At 45.2% G+C, this 19585-nt stretch overlaps 1 protein-coding gene across 1 annotated transcript; it reads left to right on the top strand.

The window, feature by feature from the left end:
- Positions 1 to 3457: 3457 nt before the first annotated feature.
- LOC139398532 (galactose-3-O-sulfotransferase 2-like) lies at positions 3458 to 17905 on the top strand. The gene is made up of 6 exons (XM_071144479.1): positions 3458 to 3881; positions 5537 to 5656; positions 6948 to 7098; positions 7217 to 7363; positions 11267 to 11387; positions 13651 to 17905. Exons 1-6 carry the CDS (start codon positions 3859 to 3861, stop codon positions 14586 to 14588), a joined length of 1500 nt encoding a protein of 499 aa, XP_071000580.1. The 5' UTR covers positions 3458 to 3858; the 3' UTR covers positions 14589 to 17905.
- Positions 17906 to 19585: the final 1680 nt, after the last annotated feature.

Here is a 19585-nt window from a genome sequence, read left to right on the forward strand (position 1 = left end):
AACAACATCTCCTCCCCGCTGATCCTCAACACTGGGGCCCCACAAGGGTGCGTTCTGAGCCCTCTCCTGTACTCCCTGTTCACCCACGACTGCGTGGCCATGCACGCCTCCAACTCAATCATCAAGTTTGCGGACGACACAACAGTGGTAGGCTTGATTACCAACAACGACGAGACGGCCTACAGGGAGGAGGTGAGGGCCCTCGGAGTGTGGTGTCAGGAAAATAACCTCACACTCAACGTCAACAAAACTAAGGAGATGATTTTGGACTTCAGGAAACAGCAGAGGGAACACCCCCCTATTCACATCGATGGAACAGTAGTGGAGAGGGTAGCAAGTTTTAAGTTCCTCGGCATGCACATCACAGACAAACTGAATTGGTCCACTCACACAGACAGCATCGTGAAGAAGGCGCAGCAGCGCCTCTTCAACCTCAGGAGGCTGAAGAAATTCGGCTTGTCACCAAAAGCACTCACAAACTTCTACAGATGCACAATCGAGAGCATCCTGGCGGGCTGTATCACCGCCTGGTATGGCAACTGCACCACCCTCAACCGTAAGGCTCTCCAGAGGGTAGTGAGGTCTGCACAACGCATCACCGGGGGCAAACTACCTGCCCTCCAGGACACCTACACCACCCGATGTCACAGGAAGGCCATAAAGATCATCAAGGACATCAACCACCCGGGCCACTGCCTGTTCACCCCGCTATCATCCAGAAGGCGAGGTCAGTACAGCTGCATCAAAGCTGGGACCGAGAGACTGAAAAACAGCTTCTATCTCAAGGCCATCAGACTGTTAAACAGCCACCACTAACACTGAGTGGCTGCTGCCAACACACTGACACTGACTCAACTCCAGCCACTTTAATAATGGGAATTGATGGGAAATGATGTAAATATATCACTAGCCACTTTAAACAATGCTACCTTGAATAATGTAGGGTAAGTAACATTATATATCTCATATGCATACGTATATACTGTACTCTATATCATCGACTGTATCCTTATGTAATACATGTATCACTAGCCACTTTAAACTATGCCACTTTGTTTACATACTCATCTCATTTGTACATACTGTACTCGATACCATCTACTGTATCTTGCCTATGCTGCTCTGTACCATCACTCATTCATATATCCTTATGTACATATTCTTTATCCCCTTACACTGTGTACAAGACAGTAGTTTTGGAATTGTTAGTTAGATTACTTGTTATTACTGCATTGTCGGAACTAGAAGCACAAGCATTTCGCTACACTCGCATTAACATCTGCTAACCATGTGTATGTGACAAATAAAATTTGATTTGATTTGATTTGATTTGAAAGGCTGGTCATGGCTCACATCAACACCATCATGCCAGAAACGCTAGACCCACTCCAATTCGCATACCACCCCAACAGATCCACAGATGACTCAATCACATGCCACACTGCCACACTGCCACACTGACAAAAGGAGCACCTATGTGAGAATGCTGTTCATTGACTACAGCTCAGCGTTCAACATCATAGTGCCCACAAAGCTCATCACTAAGCTAAGGACCCTGGGACTAAACACCTCCCTCTGCAACTGGATCCTGGACTTCCTGACGGGCCGCCCCCAGATGGTAAGGTAGGCAACAACACATCTGCCACGCTGATCCTCAACACTGGGATCCCCAGGGTTGCATGCTTAGTCCCCTCTTAGTACTCTCTGTTCACCCACAACTGTGTGGCCAAGCAAAACATCAATACCATCATTAAGTTTGCTGACGACACAACAGTGGTAGGCCTGATCACCGACAACAAAGGGACAGCCAATAGGGAGGTGGTCAGAGAACTGGCAGTGTGTTGCCAGGACAACAACCTCTCTTTCAATGTGAGCAAGACAAAGAAGCTGATCGTGGACTATAGGTAAAGGAGGGTCGAACAGGCCCCCATTAACATCGACGGTGCTGAAGTGGAGCAGGTCGAGAGTTTCAAGTTCCTTGGTGTCCACATCACCAACAAACTATCATGGTCCAAACACACCAGGACAGTTTTGAAGAGGGCACGACAATACATTTTCCCCCTCAGGAGACAGAAAATATTTGGCATGGGTCCCCAGATCCTCAAAAAGTTCTACAGCTGCACCATCGAGAGCATCCTGGCCGGATGCATCACCGCCTGGTATAAGACTCTACAGAGGGTAGTGCGTACGGCACTGTATATCACAGCGGCCAAGCTTCCTGATATCCAGGACCTATATAGTAGGCGGTGTCAGAGGAAAGCCTGAAAAATTGTCCTCGACTCCAGTCACCCAAGTCATAGACTGTTCTCTCTGCTACCGCGGGGTAAGCAGGACCGGAGCGCCAAGTCTAGAATCATAAGGCTCCTTAACAGCTTCTACCCCCAAGCCACTATTTACATTGACACCCCTGCTACTACTCGTTGTTAATTATCTATGCAAATTACCTCAACTAACCTGTACCCCTTCACATTGACTCGGTACCGGTATAGGCTCGTTATTGTTATGTAAATGAATTGCGTTACTTTTTGATTGATTACATTTTTTTTACTTTAGTTTATTTTGTAAATATTTTATTAACTCTATTTCTTGAACAGCATTATTAGTTAACATATGTTGTATTTGGGGGCATGTGGCAAATACAATTTGATTTTAATAAAAGGCCACTCTAAAATGTGCAGTTTTGTCAATCAACACAATGCCACGATGTCTTATGTGTTGAGGTAGCGTGCAATTGGCATGCTGACTGCAGGAATGTCCACCATAGCTGTTGACAAAGAATGTCATGTTCATTTATTTACCATAAGCAGCCTCCAACGTGGTTTTAGAGATTTTGGCAGTATGACCATCTGGCCTCACAACCCATAGACCACGTGTAACCACGCCAGACCAGAACCTCTTCACCTACGGGATCGTCTGAGACCAGCCATGAAACTGAGTATTTCCATCTGTAAATATATTTTTTAAAAAGGAAGTCCCAAAAAAATCCTTCTGATTGGCTGATCCTGGCTCCCCAGTGGGTGGGCCTATGCCCTCCTAGGCCCACCCATGCCAGTCATGTGAAATCCATAGATTCGGGCCTAATGAATGTATTTCAATTGACTGATTTCCTTATGAACTGTAATACGTAAAATTGTTGCATGTTGCGTTTATATTTTAGTTCAGTATAGTTTTTTTTGCTGCTCAAAATGATAATTATTGGGCTATTAATGATATTCAAGGAATAAAATGGCCAGTGTAAGGGACTCAAGGAAAAAAATGGGCCATTGTGTTAGAAATTCCAGAGCCGATGTCTGATCCCAGTCTGCCCCTGTTGCTATAGGATACCCCTCAGGACTCTGCTCTGCACCTCGGTTCGTTCTGTCATGCGTCATCCGAGCAAACTAACCGAAGGCTAGATCCATGACGTCAGAGCTCAACCGATTTACAGTGCAGTGGGCACAGCAATCTCTCTCTCTCTGTGTTACTCCCCTGCCTCTCATCACACACATAATGCATACCAAACTCTCTCCCAGTCCAAACATGTTTTCTCCTGGAGCCCTGAAGGAGCAGCCAACCAGGACAGAAGAGCGCAAAATAAAAGCGAATTAAGCTTGACAATCAGCACTTTGAGGGCGGCCGCGGCATGTACCCCCAATACGGTACACTACAGTCGTAAAGCAAAAACCTCTGGTATTTTATACAGGCGACAATAATACCCGTTCTACTATATCTATCGATGGCTTGATTATTTTGAAGCCTATCCTCGGTGGTTTTCGGTCAAGGCACGGCCAGGGCTCAAGCCTTCGAGATGCACGGTGGCTGCTGCTGCCGCCAACCACTGCACCACAACACGGACACCGCTACGGGCCCAGTTCTATCATGGTTTTCAAACGGAGAGCGAGGTAAGTACATCGGGGTTATGTTCGGTCGAGACCGGGGGCATGCATTGGCGGCGGGAGCACAACGGAGGTTGAGAACGATAGATAGGGCTCTGAAATTATGATTGAAACTGAAGCTGAGATTGATACATTGACCGCAGCTGTGGTCCGTGCAGACAGGACCTGAAAGGAGAGAAGCCTTTGCCTTACCAAACAAAGGCCCCCCTTTCGTTCGTGCGAGAATGTGTCTTGCTTATACCCTTCACTGAGTTATATAATGTATGTTGGCGTCTCGAAATATAGCCTAACTTCGCCTCGCCATTGGCTGCCTTGCTTGTAGTAAGTAGAATCATCATGCTTGCTTGTGTGACAAAATCAAATCCGTGCTTTGGCAGACACTGTTTATGATTCGGCTATGTTGTAGGCTATCAAGCAAGATTCATTTTCAATAAAACGCTACACTGTTCTTGTGTAATTGCTAGCTTCATCTTTCAGCCCGGAAATCGTTGTTCTTGATTGAACATCTGGGCACATTTAAGTATACCCCCCCCCCCCCCATCTCCAGTTTTATAATTATTTTATTATAGTAATAAATCCGTGTATTGTAGCACTTATCGAAGCGTGGGTGGTTATACACTGTGACAAACATTACAGTGGGACATTTGGTGAAAACTGTAACAGGCTATCTAACAGTACAATGCATTCTATTGTTCTGGCATTGGTTAAGCTCTTCATGCAAAACGTCCAGTGGTGAACAGTGAGGCTTTGCACAGTCCATTGATTTAATTACAGTACCACTAAACCGGGGATGGGCGTTAGTTCATTTCGGGCAATTGTACACATTTTGCCATGGGGCCTTGAGAAACTGTTACCGTTTTACAGCACATTTCCTGCAATTCTACACGTCTTTCCATAGGGTGGAGAGAAATGTTTGCAGGTTTTAATATCTGAGTTAAACAAAAAATCAATTGGGGCCGGTAATTCGACCATGATTACTTAGTTTATATAGCTGGCCTCGAGACTAATTTACCAATCTAAAAATGGTTAGCTGACATGGGCTAATTGAGTGACTATCAGTGACCGACATAAGAGAGAGAAAAAAAACATTTCGAAATTGCGCCTTGTGTAGTCAGTCTAATGTTCTAACTTACAACAGTAAATTGAGCCCAACTGAGTTCACCCCCCCCCCCCTAAAAAAATAATTGTTGTCTACTCTCACGATTTTGCAAGCGTTGTAAGCGCTGATAAATTGTCATTCACTGCTTTGTTTATAGTACAGTACACTGAGTATGAACAACATCAGATTCAGTGTACTGTACTAGCTGAATGATACATACTGGTGCTTCTCGCTGGTCATCACAACCCTGAAGTCATATTTGTTTGGTGAGCCATACAACTCTGCCTCTCTCCCCATATCTCTCTCCCAGCTCTCACACTCCCTCTTTCTGTTCTCCATATTTATTTGTCCATTCTGTCCCCCCTCCGCCCTCTCCCCTCCCCTTATATTAGCTTGGTATGTTATATCATATTTGTTTGATGACCCTTTGTAAATCTCTCCCTCCCAGCCTCTGTCTCTCTCTCCCCAGAAGGATGTGACTGGGGCCCATGTGGATCTGAACCCTTAAATAATAATATAACAACAACAATAATAATATTTATTTTTCTCTCTCTCTGTCCAGGAGGATGCGTCTTGGGCTGGGGTGCTATCGGGTGGGGCCCACGTGGCTCTGGAAGGCCCTGCTGGTGTTCGTGGCCATTGCCTTCGCAGGACAGCTCCTGGGAGTCATCTACAACAAAAGGTCAGAGGTCATCTAGCTTTTAGCCTGGCCACCTAGCCTGGCCACTCAGCACCTAGCCTGGTCACCTAGCCTGGTCACCTAACCCGGTCCCAGATCAGTTTGTGCTGTCTTGCCAACTTCTATGGCTGCACCCGCCCTGCAGCTTTTGTTGTTCTACTTCACCACCATCATCACCATCATCAATCAAATCAAATGTACTCATAAAACCCTTTTCGCATCAGCCAATGTCACAAAGTGCTATACAGAAACCCAGCAAGCAATGCAGATGTAGAATCATGGTGGCTAGGAAAAACTCCCTAGAAAGGCAAGAACCTAGGAAGAAACCTAGAGAGGAACCAGGCTCTGAGGGGTGGCCAGTCCTCTTCTGGCTGTGCCGGGTGGAGATTATAACAGAACGTGGCCAAGATGTTAAAACGTTCATAGATGACTAGCAGGGTCAAATAATAATAATCACCGTGGTTGTAGAGGGTGCAACAGGTCAGCACCTCAGGAGTAAATGTCAGTTGGCTTTTCATAGCCGAGCATTCATCTTCTTCTTCTTCTGTTATTACTCTGTGTTATGTTTCTATTTCATTCTGCTCTTCAATAGAAAATAGATTAGAAAATACTAAGATAGAGCTGTAACTGCCTAAAGGTAGCCCATCAGCCTCCACTGTTTTTTTTATAAAAAAGTCAGGCAAGTCAGTTAAGAACAAATTCTTATTTACAATGACGGCCTATACCGGACGGTGCTGGGCCAATTGTGCGCCGCCCTATGGGACCCCCAATCATGGCCGGTTGTGATACAGCCAGGAATCGAACCAGGGTCTGTAGTGACATCTCTAGCACTGAGATGCAGTGCCTTAGACCACTGCGCCACTCGGGAGCCCTATGGTGGGTACATAGACAGATAACAGGACAGATGAGGCAGAACAGAAGACAGCAAGACTGGTTTGACTGGATCTCTAGGCTGGCATGCTCTTGGGAAGACTTAGGTGTATTGCCTGGGGCTGCATATGTTGACTGGTTGATTTATATTATTTCATTCACTATTTGGTTCACAGCCCATATGGGTAGACAAGACACTCTTCAACGAATATTTGTGCACAAAACAACATTACAAAAAACAGCTTATTAGGATACAAGCTTTAGCCAAAAGGTCCTTGGGTTGGGCAGGTTACATTGTATATTGCCAAAGCAGCAATACACCTTTTTCTTTTGTCTCTCTCTGTCCCTGTCTCTCTCTGTCCCTGTCTCTCTCTGTCCCTGTCTCTCTCTGTCCCTGTCTCTCTCTGTCCCTGTCCCCCAATAGCCTCCAGCAGGACAGGTCGTGGTGGTTGTTCTCATCCGATGGCCAGGGCCCGTCTCTGGGCTTCTGTCGACCCCGCAGCCATGTCATGTTCCTGAAAACCCACAAGACAGCCAGCAGCACCGTCCTCAACATTCTCTACCGATACGGAGAGGTACAGACTCCATCTCCACATTCAAGGGAAACATTTTCATGTTAAAAAAAAGAACAAAGCTGTGCAAAAATACTGTAAACCTCATAATAATCTGGCAATTGGATTCTTCTTCTTCTAGGAGAAGGACCTGCGCTTCGCCCTGCCTCTGGGGTATCAGTTCGGCTACCCCCTCCCTTTCAACGCCCACAGGGTCAAAGGTTACAGAGGGCCCCGTGTGGCAGAATTCAGCATCATGGGAAACCACATGCGCTTCAGCAAACCAGAGGTACTGCATAGGTACTTCAGGGGCGTATTCATTACGTCAATTCCGTTGCAAAACATTTCTTAAACGGAACAAAACAGGGAGGGACCTACCTGAATTTGTCCAATAGAAACTGTTGTTTTGCACTGTTTACTTCCATTTGGTTTTTAAACGGTTTCCGCAATGAATATGCCCCAGATACGCCCCAAAATTATATAAGTAGAACATTTTCCACATTTTATTTGAAGGTTGTTTTTTTTAATTCTAGAAATAGATATTGCCATTTTATTTATTGAGGAAATTAAATTAAGTAAAATCCAATGTTTTAGTATTGTCGTATGTTAGCAAAACACAGATTGTAATTTGAATCGAGGCTGATGATATCTTTTGTAGGTCTGTCAGCTCCCTAGTGTTTCGTTAACTACTCATGTCACTGTTGGAAAAGAAAGGACTGAATGTTTAAGTTGTATGTACTGTAGGTGAATGTTTCAACAGGAGTTAGCTACGTATTATAACTGAAGAAGGAGCAGGGATACTGTGTGTGGGTGTGTGTATATTACTTTTGATAGCAGGACAAACCAGAGCTAAAACGGGTTTGTTAGTTTGAGATGACAGTGCATGCTGACATTCTGTGTGATCTGCAGTGGTGGAAAAAATACCCAAATGTCATACTGGAGTAAAAGTAGAAATACCTTAATTTAAAGTTACTCAAGTAAAAGTGAAAGTTACCCAGTAAAATACTACTTGAGTAAAAGTATAGATACAGTTGAAGTCGGAAGTTTACATACACCTTAGCCAAATACATTTAAACTCAGTTTTTCACAATTCTTGACATTTAATCCTAGTAAAAATTCCCTGTTTTAGGTCAGTTAGGATCACCACTTTATTTTAAGAATGTAAAATGTCAGAATAATAGTAGAGAGAATAATTTATTACAGCTTTTATTTCTTTCATCACATTCCCAGTGGGTCAGAAGTTTGCATACACTCAATTAGTATTTGGTAGCATTGCCTTTAAATTGTTTAACTTGGGTCTATCATTTCGGGTAGACTTCCACAAGCTTCCCACAATAAGTTGGGTGAATGTTGGCCCATTCTTCCTGACAGAGCTGGTGTAACGGAGTCAGGTTTGTAGGCCTCCTTGTTCGCACGCGCTTTTTCAGTTCTGCCCACAAATTTTCTATGGGATTGAGGTCGGGGCTTTGTGATGGCCACTCCAATACCTTGAGTTTGTTGTCCTTAAGCCATTTTGCCACAACTTTGGAAGTATGCTTGGGGTCATTGTCCATTTGGAAGACCCATTTGTGACCAAGCTTTAACTTCCTGACTGATGTCTTGAGATGTTGCTTCAATATATCCACATAATTTTCCTCCCTCATGATGCCATCTATTTTGTGAAGTGCACCAGTCCCTCCTGCAGCAAAGCACCCCCACAACATGATGCTGCCACCCCCGTGCTTCATGGTTGGGATGGTGTTCTTCGGCTTGCAAGCCTCCCCCTTTTTCCTCCAAACATAATGATGGTCATTATGGCCAAACAGTTCTATTTTTGTTTCATCAGACCAGAGGACATTTCTCCAGAAGGTACGATCTTTGTCCCCATGTGCAGTTGTAAACCGTAGTCTGGCTTTTTTTTATGGCGGTTTTGGAGCAGTGGCTTCTTCCTTGCTGAGCGGCCTTTCTGGTTATGTCGATATAGGACTCGTTTTACTGTGGACATAGATACTTTTATACCTGTTTTCTCCAGCATCTTCACAAGGTTATTTGCTGCTGTTCTGGGATTGATTTGCACTTTTCGCACCAAAGTACGTACAACCTCTAGGAGACAGACCGCATCTCCTTCCTGAGTTGTATTACGGCTGCATGGTCCCATGGTGTTTATACTGGCGTACTATTGCTTGTATAAATGAATGTGGTACCTTCAGGCATTTGAATGAAAAAGGAGACCGCACACTGCTCTTGATAGTATCACTGATCTTTAATAAACTTACGTATCGTCCTCACATTCTTCGTCAGAGCTTTTGTGAATTTTTTTAAATTAGCACCCTTATGTAGACCTAGCCCCACGTCTACAATTTTCTTCTGAGGTCTTGACTGATTTATTTTGATTTTCCCATCATGTCAAGCAAAGAGGCACTGAGTTTGAAGGTAGGCCTTGAAATACATCCACAGGTACACCTCCAATAATGTAAATTAGCCTATCAGAAGCTTCTAAAGCCATGACATCATTTTCTGGAATTTTCCAAGCTGTTTAAAGGCACAGTCAACTTAGTGTATGTAAACTTCTGAACCACTGGAATTGTGATACAGTGAATTACAAGTGAAATAATCTGTCTAAACAATTGTTGGAAAAATGACTTGTGTCATGCACACAGTAGATGTCCTAACCGACTTGCCAAAACTATAGTTTGTTAACAATACATTTGTGGAGTGGTTGAAAAATGAGTTTTTGACGCCAACCTAAGTGTATTGTGACGGCCCTGAATTATTCTGAACCGTCTCAGTGCAGCTCCTTCCAATAGGGCGCTTTTCCTTTAATTCCCAATTAAATAGCCAGCATCAGCTGCGCAAAAGTGGGGTTGTGATGGAGACGTGAATGAGGATGTGTTCAACCCTCAGTTCCGAAGCTTCTCTATTCGGTTTGTTTTGTTGCCGTTAAACGTGTGTTTTGTAGCCTAAGAGTTTACCCAGGATCGGATCCACTCTTTGCGTCCGCGGACTACACCTCTCCGTTCTTCGTGGCCTTTCTCCGCTGGAGATCTGTTGGCGGATTGGATTGTCTGACTGACCGACCGACTACCACCTTTTTGTATACGGTATTTAATTTGTTTTGATGTGATGTATACGGTGATGATTTATGTCGTTAGTTGTAGTTGAGGACTTAGTAAGAGTTGATACGCTTTAAAGTTCGGTGGTAAAATAATTGTTATATTGATGGTATGATTAATACTGGGTTTACGCTACACGGAATGAACGGACAAACATTGCGTGACAAAAGTCACTTGAGTTCACTGAACTCCTTTACCGGGCTGGACTCTTTTTAGGCCCGAGGTACAGGACATTTCTGGAGGAACCAGAACTCATTGTGTTATATTATTATGTGTGTGTAATCATTGATGTTGCTAATACAACCCACGCAAAATAATATAGTTGTTTTTGAAGTTCTTTTCAATGTTTTAAGGGTTTATGAAAAGTTTATTTCCATCCTGACTTTTACATAAGTCCTTTGTATTGGTGTAGACTTGACGGACCAGATGGGACTCATTCCCTCCCAAACTAAAAGGAGAAACCAATGTTTTCTCTGGTAGGCACAACCTACCTGGCACCCCTATAAATAATAACCTCAAGTCAAAACCGTTACGGTATGTAAACTTCCGACTTCAACTGTACCTTAATAGAAAGTTACTCAAGTAAAATAGAGAGTTACCCAGTAAAATACTACTCGAGTAAAAGTCTAGAAGTATTTGGTTCTAAATATATCTAAGTATCAAAAGTCAATGTAATTGATTAAATATACGTCAGAATCCAAAGTAAAAGTTCAAATATGTTCAAATTCCTTATATTAAACAAAGCAGACATCACCATTTTCTTGTTTTGAAAATATACGGATGGCCAGGTGCACATTCCAACACAGACATAATTTGCAAATGATGCATTTGTGTTTAGTGAGTCTGCCAGATCAGAGGCAGTAGGGATGGCCAGGGATGTTCTCTTGATAAGTGTGTGAATTTGAATATTTTCCTGTCCTGCTAAGCATTCAAAATATACCGAGTACTTTTGGGTGTCAAGGAAAATGCCATTATTTCATGACAATAACATCCTATTTAACAGTTTGACGATGGCATTCGTCACTCATGTTCTTTCTCCATGACCTTTGACCCCTCTAACCTCTCACTTCTGACCTCTCTTCTTCTGCGGTCTACTCCAGGTAGAGAAGGTGATGCCAGCCGACACCTTCTATTTCTCCATCCTTCGTGACCCTGTAGCGCTCACTGAGTCGTCCTACGCCTACTACAAAGCCGTTGCCCCTGCCTTCAGGAAAGCCAAAGGTACATCATAGTGCATAGGCCTCCGGAGTGGTGTCACTAAAGACCCGGGTTCGATCCCAGGCTGTGTCGCAGCCGTCTGTGTTGCGACCGGGAGACCCATGAGGCGGTGCACAATTTGGCCCAGCGTCGTCCTGGTTAGGGGAGGGTTTGGCCCAGCGTCGTCCTGGTTAGGGGAGGGTTTGGCCCAGCGTCGTCCTGGTTAGGGGAGGGTTTGGCCCAGCGTCGTCCTGGTTAGGGGAGGGTTTGGCCCAGCGTCGTCCGGGTTAGGGGAGGGTTTGGCCCAGCGTCGTCCTGGTTAGGGGAGGGTTTGGCCCAGCGTCGTCCTGGTTAGGGGAGGGTTTGGCCCAGCGTCGTCCGGGTTAGGGGAGGGTTTGGCCCAGCGTCGTCCGGGTTAAGGGAGGGTTTGGCCCAGCGTCGTCCGGGTTAGGGGAGGGTTTGGCCCAGCGTCGTCCGGGTTAGGGGAGGGTTTGGCCCAGCGTCGTCCGGGTTAGGGGAGAGTTTGGCCCAGCGTCGTCCGGGTTAGGGGAGAGTTTGGCCCAGCGTCGTCCGGGTTAGGGGAGAGTTTGGCCCAGCGTCGTCCGGGTTAGGGGAGAGTTTGGCCCAGCGTCGTCCGGGTTAGGGGAGGGTTTGGCCCAGCGTCGTCCGGGTTAGGGGAGGGTTTGGCCCAGCGTCGTCCGGGTTAGGGGAGGGTTTGGCCCAGCGTCGTCCGGGTTAGGGGAGGGTTTGGCCCAGCGTCGTCCGGGTTAGGGGAGGGTTTGGCCCAGCGTCGTCCGGGTTAGGGGAGGGTTTGGCCCAGCGTCGTCCGGGTTAGGGGAGGGTTTGGCCCAGCGTCGTCCGGGTTAGGGGAGGGTTTGGCCCAGCGTCGTCCGGGTTAGGGGAGGGTTTGGCCCAGCGTCGTCCGGGTTAGGGGAGGGTTTGGCCCAGCGTCGTCCGGGTTAGGGGAGGGTTTGGCCCAGCGTCGTCCGGGTTAGGGGAGGGTTTGGCCCAGCGTCGTCCGGGTTAGGGGAGGGTTTGGCACAGCGTCGTCCGGGTTAAGGGAGGGTTTGGCACAGCGTCGTCCGGGTTAGGGGAGGGTTTGGCACAGCGTCGTCCGGGTTAGGGGAGGGTTTGGCACAGCGTCGTCCGGGTTAGGGGAGGGTTTGGCACAGCGTCGTCCGGGTTAGGGGAGGGTTTGGCCCAGCGTCGTCCGGGTTAGGGGAGGGTTTGGCCCAGCGTCGTCCGGGTTAGGGGAGGGTTTGGCCCAGCGTCGTCCGGGTTAGGGGAGGGTTTGGCCCAGCGTCGTCCGGGTTAGGGGAGGGTTTGGCCCAGCGTCGTCCGGGTTAGGGGAGGGTTTGGCCCAGCGTCGTCCGGGTTAGGGGAGGGTTTGGCCCAGCGTCGTCCGGGTTAGGGGAGGGTTTGGCCCAGCGTCGTCCGGGTTAGGGGAGGGTTTGGCCCAGCGTCGTCCGGGTTAGGGGAGGGTTTGGCCCAGCGTCGTCCGGGTTAGGGGAGGGTTTGGCCCAGCGTCGTCCGGGTTAGGGGAGGGTTTGGCCCAGCGTCGTCCGGGTTAGGGGAGGGTTTGGCCCAGCGTCGTCCGGGTTAGGGGAGGGTTTGGCCCAGCGTCGTCCGGGTTAGGGGAGGGTTTGGCCCAGCGTCGTCCGGGTTAGGGGAGGGTTTGGCCCAGCGTCGTCCGGGTTAGGGGAGGGTTTGGCCCAGCGTCGTCCGGGTTAGGGGAGGGTTTGTCCTTGTCTCTTCGCGCTCTAGAAACTCCTTGTGGCATGCACGCTGACTTCGCTGTTTCCGCCGACACTTTGGTGTGGCATGTGAAGAAGTAGTGTGGCTTGGCAGGGTCTTTTTTTCGGAGGACGCATGGCTCTCGACCTTCGCCTCTCCCGAGTCGATAGGGGAGTTGCAGCGATGGGACAAGACTGCTAATTGGATGTCATGAAATTGGGGAGGAAAAAGTACAAAAATGTCAAATAAAATAACAGCATACAACAATTTTTTGAACTACCTAGTCAGGGTCAATTCTATTTCAGTTCCAGTCAATTCAGAACGTTAACCAAATTCCAATTCCACATTTTCCTCATTGAAAAGCGTTTAAGTGTACTTCCTGAATTGACTGGAATTGATCCCAATGCTATTATCGATATAATATCGTCCAAAATAACATTGAGATATGTAATTGTATAGACACCCCCCCCCCATAGTCTGGATGCTATCAAATGAATAGCCTCATTGAGGACATTTTAGGTTTTCTAATCTTAATCTAATCTTAATCTGACAGGCCTGGGAGACTTCGCCGACAACCCCCAGAAGTACTACGACCCTCGTCTCCGTAACAACCACTACGCTCGCAACCTGCTGTGGTTCGACTTCGGCCTGGACCACAACGCCAACTTCTCCACCACACTGACGCAACGAGGTGAAGTGGCCATTCGACGTGCCTTCAAACTCATCCTGGTCTCGGAGCACTTCGACGAATCCATGGTACTGCTCCGCCACGCCCTCTGTTGGCCCCTGGACGCTGTCGTCTCCTTTAGCCTGAACGCCCGGCAGCAAAAGTCCAATGGAGGCAGCTCCTGGGTGGATAAAGCGGCCGCTGCTCAGCCCCCCGCCATGGCTCTCACAGACAACCAACGGCAGAAGCTCCGGGAGTGGAACGCCCTGGACTGGCACCTCTATCAGGCATTCAACCGCTCCTTCTGGGATGAAGTGGATCGCTTTGGAAGAGCCAGAATGGACCAAGAGGTCGTTCTACTCCGGACCCGCCGGGAGTTGCTGGCTAAAGCTTGCCTGAGGGAAGGCGGGAGGCCGGTAGAGGCAAGCCGCATCCGGGACAAGAACATCAGGCCCTTCCAGAGCGGTTTGGTGAAGATCCTAGGATATGAGCTCCAGCCTGGGCTGGACAACGCTACCCGTCAGGCCTGTCTGAGGATGATCAGGCCGGAGATCCAGTATAAAGACCTGCTGGATGCCAGGCAGTTCCCCAGGGCAGCTCCCCAGCCTGCCCAGGCTCCGCCCCCAGCTATCCCTGCTGGGGGAGCCTACATGAGGAAAGGCCCCTCCTCCCAACTCAGAACAGGAGAGCTGGGAGTGGAGGGGGGAGGGAGGATGGGGGAGGAGAGGTACTGGGACGGGAGTCGGTTATCGCATAGTAATAATAATAACCAAACATTGGTGCGAGATAGAGGTGGAAGAGAGGGGAAAAGGAACATAAGATAGTTTTCCATCCAGAATGAATTCCAGGTGGGGAGTGGATAAGACTAAACCCCGACTGAGCCTGTGTACTCGTACTCAAGCACTTGTTGAGTATTTCTATTACTCAAGTACTCCGAAAGACCCATTCTCCCTCCAACCCTGCTGTACCTCCACTTTATTGTACATTCCCGTTTTTTTGGCACATCTTACGACTCCTTTTATGAACGGTTATGACTCCCTTATGTTCATATTGACTTTGTAAGGGTGCGAATTATGGGGAAGCTAAGCTTCCCTGAATGACACATGAGCTCCTCTAAAGATAACAAAAGTCCAAAAATGTTTTTTTTTCTGGGAGGGGTATTGCTAATTTGACCTAGACACGCACCGACAGCAAGACGCATCAATCTTACCGCTCAGTATGTGTTGCCCATATATCTGATGCTGTCGGGACCAAACAAGTATGATAGAGGGGCGGCGTTTCGCACGCTCGGATCCTTTCTCTGGTGAGAGACAAGTAACTGCCAAAATAAAGGAAACACCTTTATTGTGTCTTAATAGGGCGTTGGCTCACAACCGCTTCAATGCTCATGCCGCTGTGGCATAGATTCTGGAACTCTATTGGAGCGATGTGACACCGTTCTTCCATGACAAATTCCATAATTTGGTGTTTTGTTGATGGTGGTGGAAAATGCTGTCTCAGGCACCACTCCAGAATCTCCCATAAGTGTTCAATTGGGTTGAGTTCTGTAGACTGAGATAAACACCCTTTAAACCCCTTATGCTCATTTGAGACCCCTCTTTCAAAGTCACTGAGATCTCTTCTAGTCATGGTAGCCAAAATAATGGGCAACTGGGCATTTTTGTACATGACACTAAGCATGATGGGATGTTAATTGCTTAATTAACTCAGGAACCACACCTGTGTGGAACCACCTGCTTACAATATACTTTGTATCCCTCATTTATTCAAGCGTTTCCTTTATTTTGGCAGTTACATATAGATTCATTCTGCCAATTGAAGGAAAATTACTTAACTTATTTTTGTATAAAAAAATAAATATTGTTCACATTTTTGGGGAAACATGGCTTCCCTTGGCATCCAAGAATACACTCACTGTAGAAGGCCTAATGACAATCACCAAATGTCATTACACTGATGGTGTCTATAGCAGATGTCTCTTTCTATTCATTAAATGGCGCGTGCACAGTGCACTGTTTGGATGCTGTAATTATTTTGGAGTGGAGGAACGTGCGCAGCCGCAGGTAGCCGACTTTTTGAAGTGATATGTTTTACAATCAGATGACTACTTCATGACTGGTTGTGCTCATGCCACATTAAAATGTAATACATTTTTACAGTTAAACGATAATAATATCTTTACTATTAGGCCAATAAAAAAACTGTTTCCTAGTAGACGCTCCCCTGAATGTCACAGTATAGTTCGCTCTCTGGACTTTATGAACACTGTGGACGTGAAATGGAATTGCATCGCATTCAGTGGGCCAACTGTCAATCAAAAAGTTTACTTCTCTGCTTGAGATTCGGAGGTCCAACTTCTCTTGCACGATCAAAATGTCAGCATTTTTTTTTGTTTTTAGAAAAAAAGCTTGGCTTTTACCTTTTTCTTGAATGCTAATGTTAAAACAGCAAACAGGCAGCCAGCCATAGCTACTGTAAATGCTGGGGTAGGGATGATGTGAATTGCATGTTCTGACTGAGGATCGGAATGGAATTCCTCTCTGAACGCAGTGTGCCTGGCGTTGGAAAAGTAGTTCACATGAAGCAGTGGAGGCTGGTGTGAGGAGGACAGCTCATAATGGCTGGAATGCAATGAAAGGAACGGCAACAATCACATGGTTTCCATGCGTTTGATAGCATTCTATTCATGCCATTCCAATGAGCCTGTCCTATCATTTAAAGTGACACTAGCCTCCACTGATACAAAGCCAGCATTGAAGAGCAGTGAATCTCACAATAGGCCTTACTGTGATGTCTTCTAGAGAGATAGATGGAGAACATCTTAAAGGCCCAGTGCAGCTGTTTTTATATCAATGTCAAATCATTTCTGTCTACCAATTAAGTAATAGACTTCTATTAAAAAGGGCAAAAATAGTTTCTTTATGAAAAATTCTCAAGCTAGAATTTAGCTTGGACTGTCGGGGCGGGGATTACAGCTGTTATTGGCAGAGAGGATTTTAACTCTTTGTTATTGTTATCTATAAAACCATTTATCGCATGGTGATGTCACCATGGAAAGCCGTAACTCCCGCCTATACAAGCCTGCTGATTAGAAGGTCCTGTGTAGATATTTTTATTTTTCGACCAGCAACTTTCAGGAAATAACACTGATAATAAAACATTTAAAAAACTTCTACGGTGTTAGTTCCATCAGCAGTGTCAATTATATAACAGAATGTTGACTGCACTGGGCCTTTAATGTTAACACATGGTACTTTGATAGGGACCGACATGTACTGTATCTGAACTGAAGCACTGTGGTTGAATGGATAGCAAAGTCTGACTATTCACTTTTTTAGTGTGGCTTTTCATACACTGTACATACCGTATGTAATATAGTATACACAGTATTTCCCTGGCTCAATGGTGAGTTTCAATGCGAGCTAGGATTCCACCCCCTCCACATAGATATTTACATGTGAAGCCTGAGTACATCTCATGCATACCTTACATACAAGAACACCTATGTACATCATATCTTACATAGTATATACATTTTAACACACACACACACACTGTACTCTGTCATGCTTGACAGTGTAAATGAATCATGGAAGCTCATTAAAATGCATTCTCACATGTCAGCCAGCCAGCGCAATTGGTGTCAGGTGACCATGGGGTGCATATATAAAGGTACGCCATCTGGTGGTGTGGAGGTGTAATGCTATAATCCTGGTCCCAGATCTAGGTGTGCTGTATTAACCAACTCTTAGACCAGGCTATAGCAATGCCACTGAGTACCAGGATGTTATTATTGGTTGACGATCTTACTAGTGTAAGATCCACACATGTATTAATGTCTTTGGTGGAACAAGCTGTGATTTTTGGAGAGAATCTGTGACCAAGTCAGTTCATTTTTATTAAGCAATCTAGATGACATAATTTCTGGTGTGTCACAGCATCTTTGAACAGAACAGAATTTACCTGAAGCTTCTTTAAACGACAGGGGGACACACAGCTCTCGTTTCCCTTTCCATTCACCACTCCAGGTGCAGTGTAATCTATTTCAAGTTTTATTTTTTAAATCATTTTGGCACATTTTTCAGATGTAAGTGGTATATTTTCTAAGCTCTATGTACAAAACTCTAAACTGATAACACACGTAATGCCTCCTGTCTTATGTTCAGAACCTTTGATTGTGCATTCATTGAGGTTGCACACATCTTTCACCCCTGGGTCATTCCATAAAATACAACATTTAGTTAAGTCACCAATACATCAGAGCTCACCATTTAGTCATTTTAACTAACATTAAATCCAATAGCAAAGAATACAAGATACACATTGTAAAAACTTATTTTTGAATTGCTGTTAGAAAGAATAGTAGTACAATCTAATTTTCCATACAGAATTTGACTATAACTTGACATGCACAATTTTAGTTTCATTATCCTCATACAGTACTACAGTGCATACAGTACTACAGTAGATACAGTACTACAGTAGATACAGTACATACAGTACACACAGTACATACAGTACTGTGGTCAAATAATCAGATAAAGTGGTATTGTAAAGCAGTCGGCTGTTAAAAACGTACCACGGTGTTGTATGCCATTTCTGCCCCATGGACAAATGTACAATATCACCTTTTCTACGTGACTTTTCAACTGATACAGTATCACCTGTGTCTCTGCTTGAAATTCATCAGCTAAATGTATACGGTATAATCCCAGGTATTTCAGCAGTGCATTGTACACTACGCTATAATGGTAACACATAGGGAGTCTTTGCCCTATTGAAGCACACTGGCTGATGGAGAATGATGATGTATTTACAGCCACATCCATACATGATATGAAATTGACAGTGTTTAGCAGTTATCAAGCTATACACGTTAGCTAGGCACTACATCATGTTGGTTCAGTAGTGAGCAGTTTGATTAAGTAATAGTTAATTGTATTGTTTGCGATTGACAAAATCATATCAAAAGTAAAGTGAATATTGCGTTTTGAAAAGCAGATACTTATATTGAAAATGCATCCGAATTGAAAGAGTGATTCGCTGGAGTGAACAAGTGACACTGAATTTGTTTGGTGCTCAGTCAATGGAAAATGTGCTTAGAGTTTTGAAATATGAGCCATTTTGATGATCTGTTTAGATTTCTGTGCTTAGAGTTGTGAAAATATACCACAGACTTGTGAAAATTGCACCAAAGGGATTGAAAAAAAACTTGAATGACTTGGTATTACCATTGTGAAAGTGACGTCTGTTAGTGTGTGACAAACAGTCAAGGAATTAATTGTCCATAAAACCTAGAACATTTATTACAGAATCACATTGACACAATAGCCTACTGCAGTTTTACAACTGTTAAATTCACCTTTTAAGGAAAAGCTGTTACGCCGTTCTGTTATGAGGTGTGACGTTTTATCATTTTATTTCATCTCAGTACACTACACTCTGTTGGGTAACTGCCATTTTTTGTTGAGTTCAGGCAGTTTACTCAACAGCAATACAGTTGATTCATCCACAACTGAAATATATGTTTACATTTATTTCAACGGTTAGACTTAACTAGAATTGTTGGTTACATCAACTGGTAACATCAACTGCTATGTCTTTCAATGTGTCTATGTTATGAACCATGGTTATGGTGGGCTTCTCAACTAAAAGCCCATTTTACTGTCTCTGTTTGTAGTTTTTGATCGGACTCGGAGATGGTGGTTTTTGGTGGTGGTTTTAAGAGAAAAATAAAATGTTGAATGACAAAGATAAACGCTAATAAAACAGTTTTTTTTCCCCCTTAAACTGTACAGTTTGGGAACAGGGCTTTAAAAAT

The sequence above is a fragment of the Oncorhynchus clarkii genome, unplaced genomic scaffold (assembly GCF_045791955.1).
Source record: "Oncorhynchus clarkii lewisi isolate Uvic-CL-2024 unplaced genomic scaffold, UVic_Ocla_1.0 unplaced_contig_6143_pilon_pilon, whole genome shotgun sequence".
NCBI classification, from domain to species: domain Eukaryota; kingdom Metazoa; phylum Chordata; class Actinopteri; order Salmoniformes; family Salmonidae; genus Oncorhynchus; species Oncorhynchus clarkii.

Coding starts and splice junctions, on each gene's coding strand:
- LOC139398532 (XM_071144479.1), top strand. CDS start 3,859: ATGGTTTTCAAACGGAGAGCGAG. Junction 5,657..6,947: donor GGAGTCATCTACAACAAAAG/GTCAGAGGTCAT, acceptor GTCCCCCAATAG/CCTCCAGCAGGACAGGTCGT. Junction 7,364..11,266: donor TGCGCTTCAGCAAACCAGAG/GTACTGCATAGG, acceptor GGTCTACTCCAG/GTAGAGAAGGTGATGCCAGC.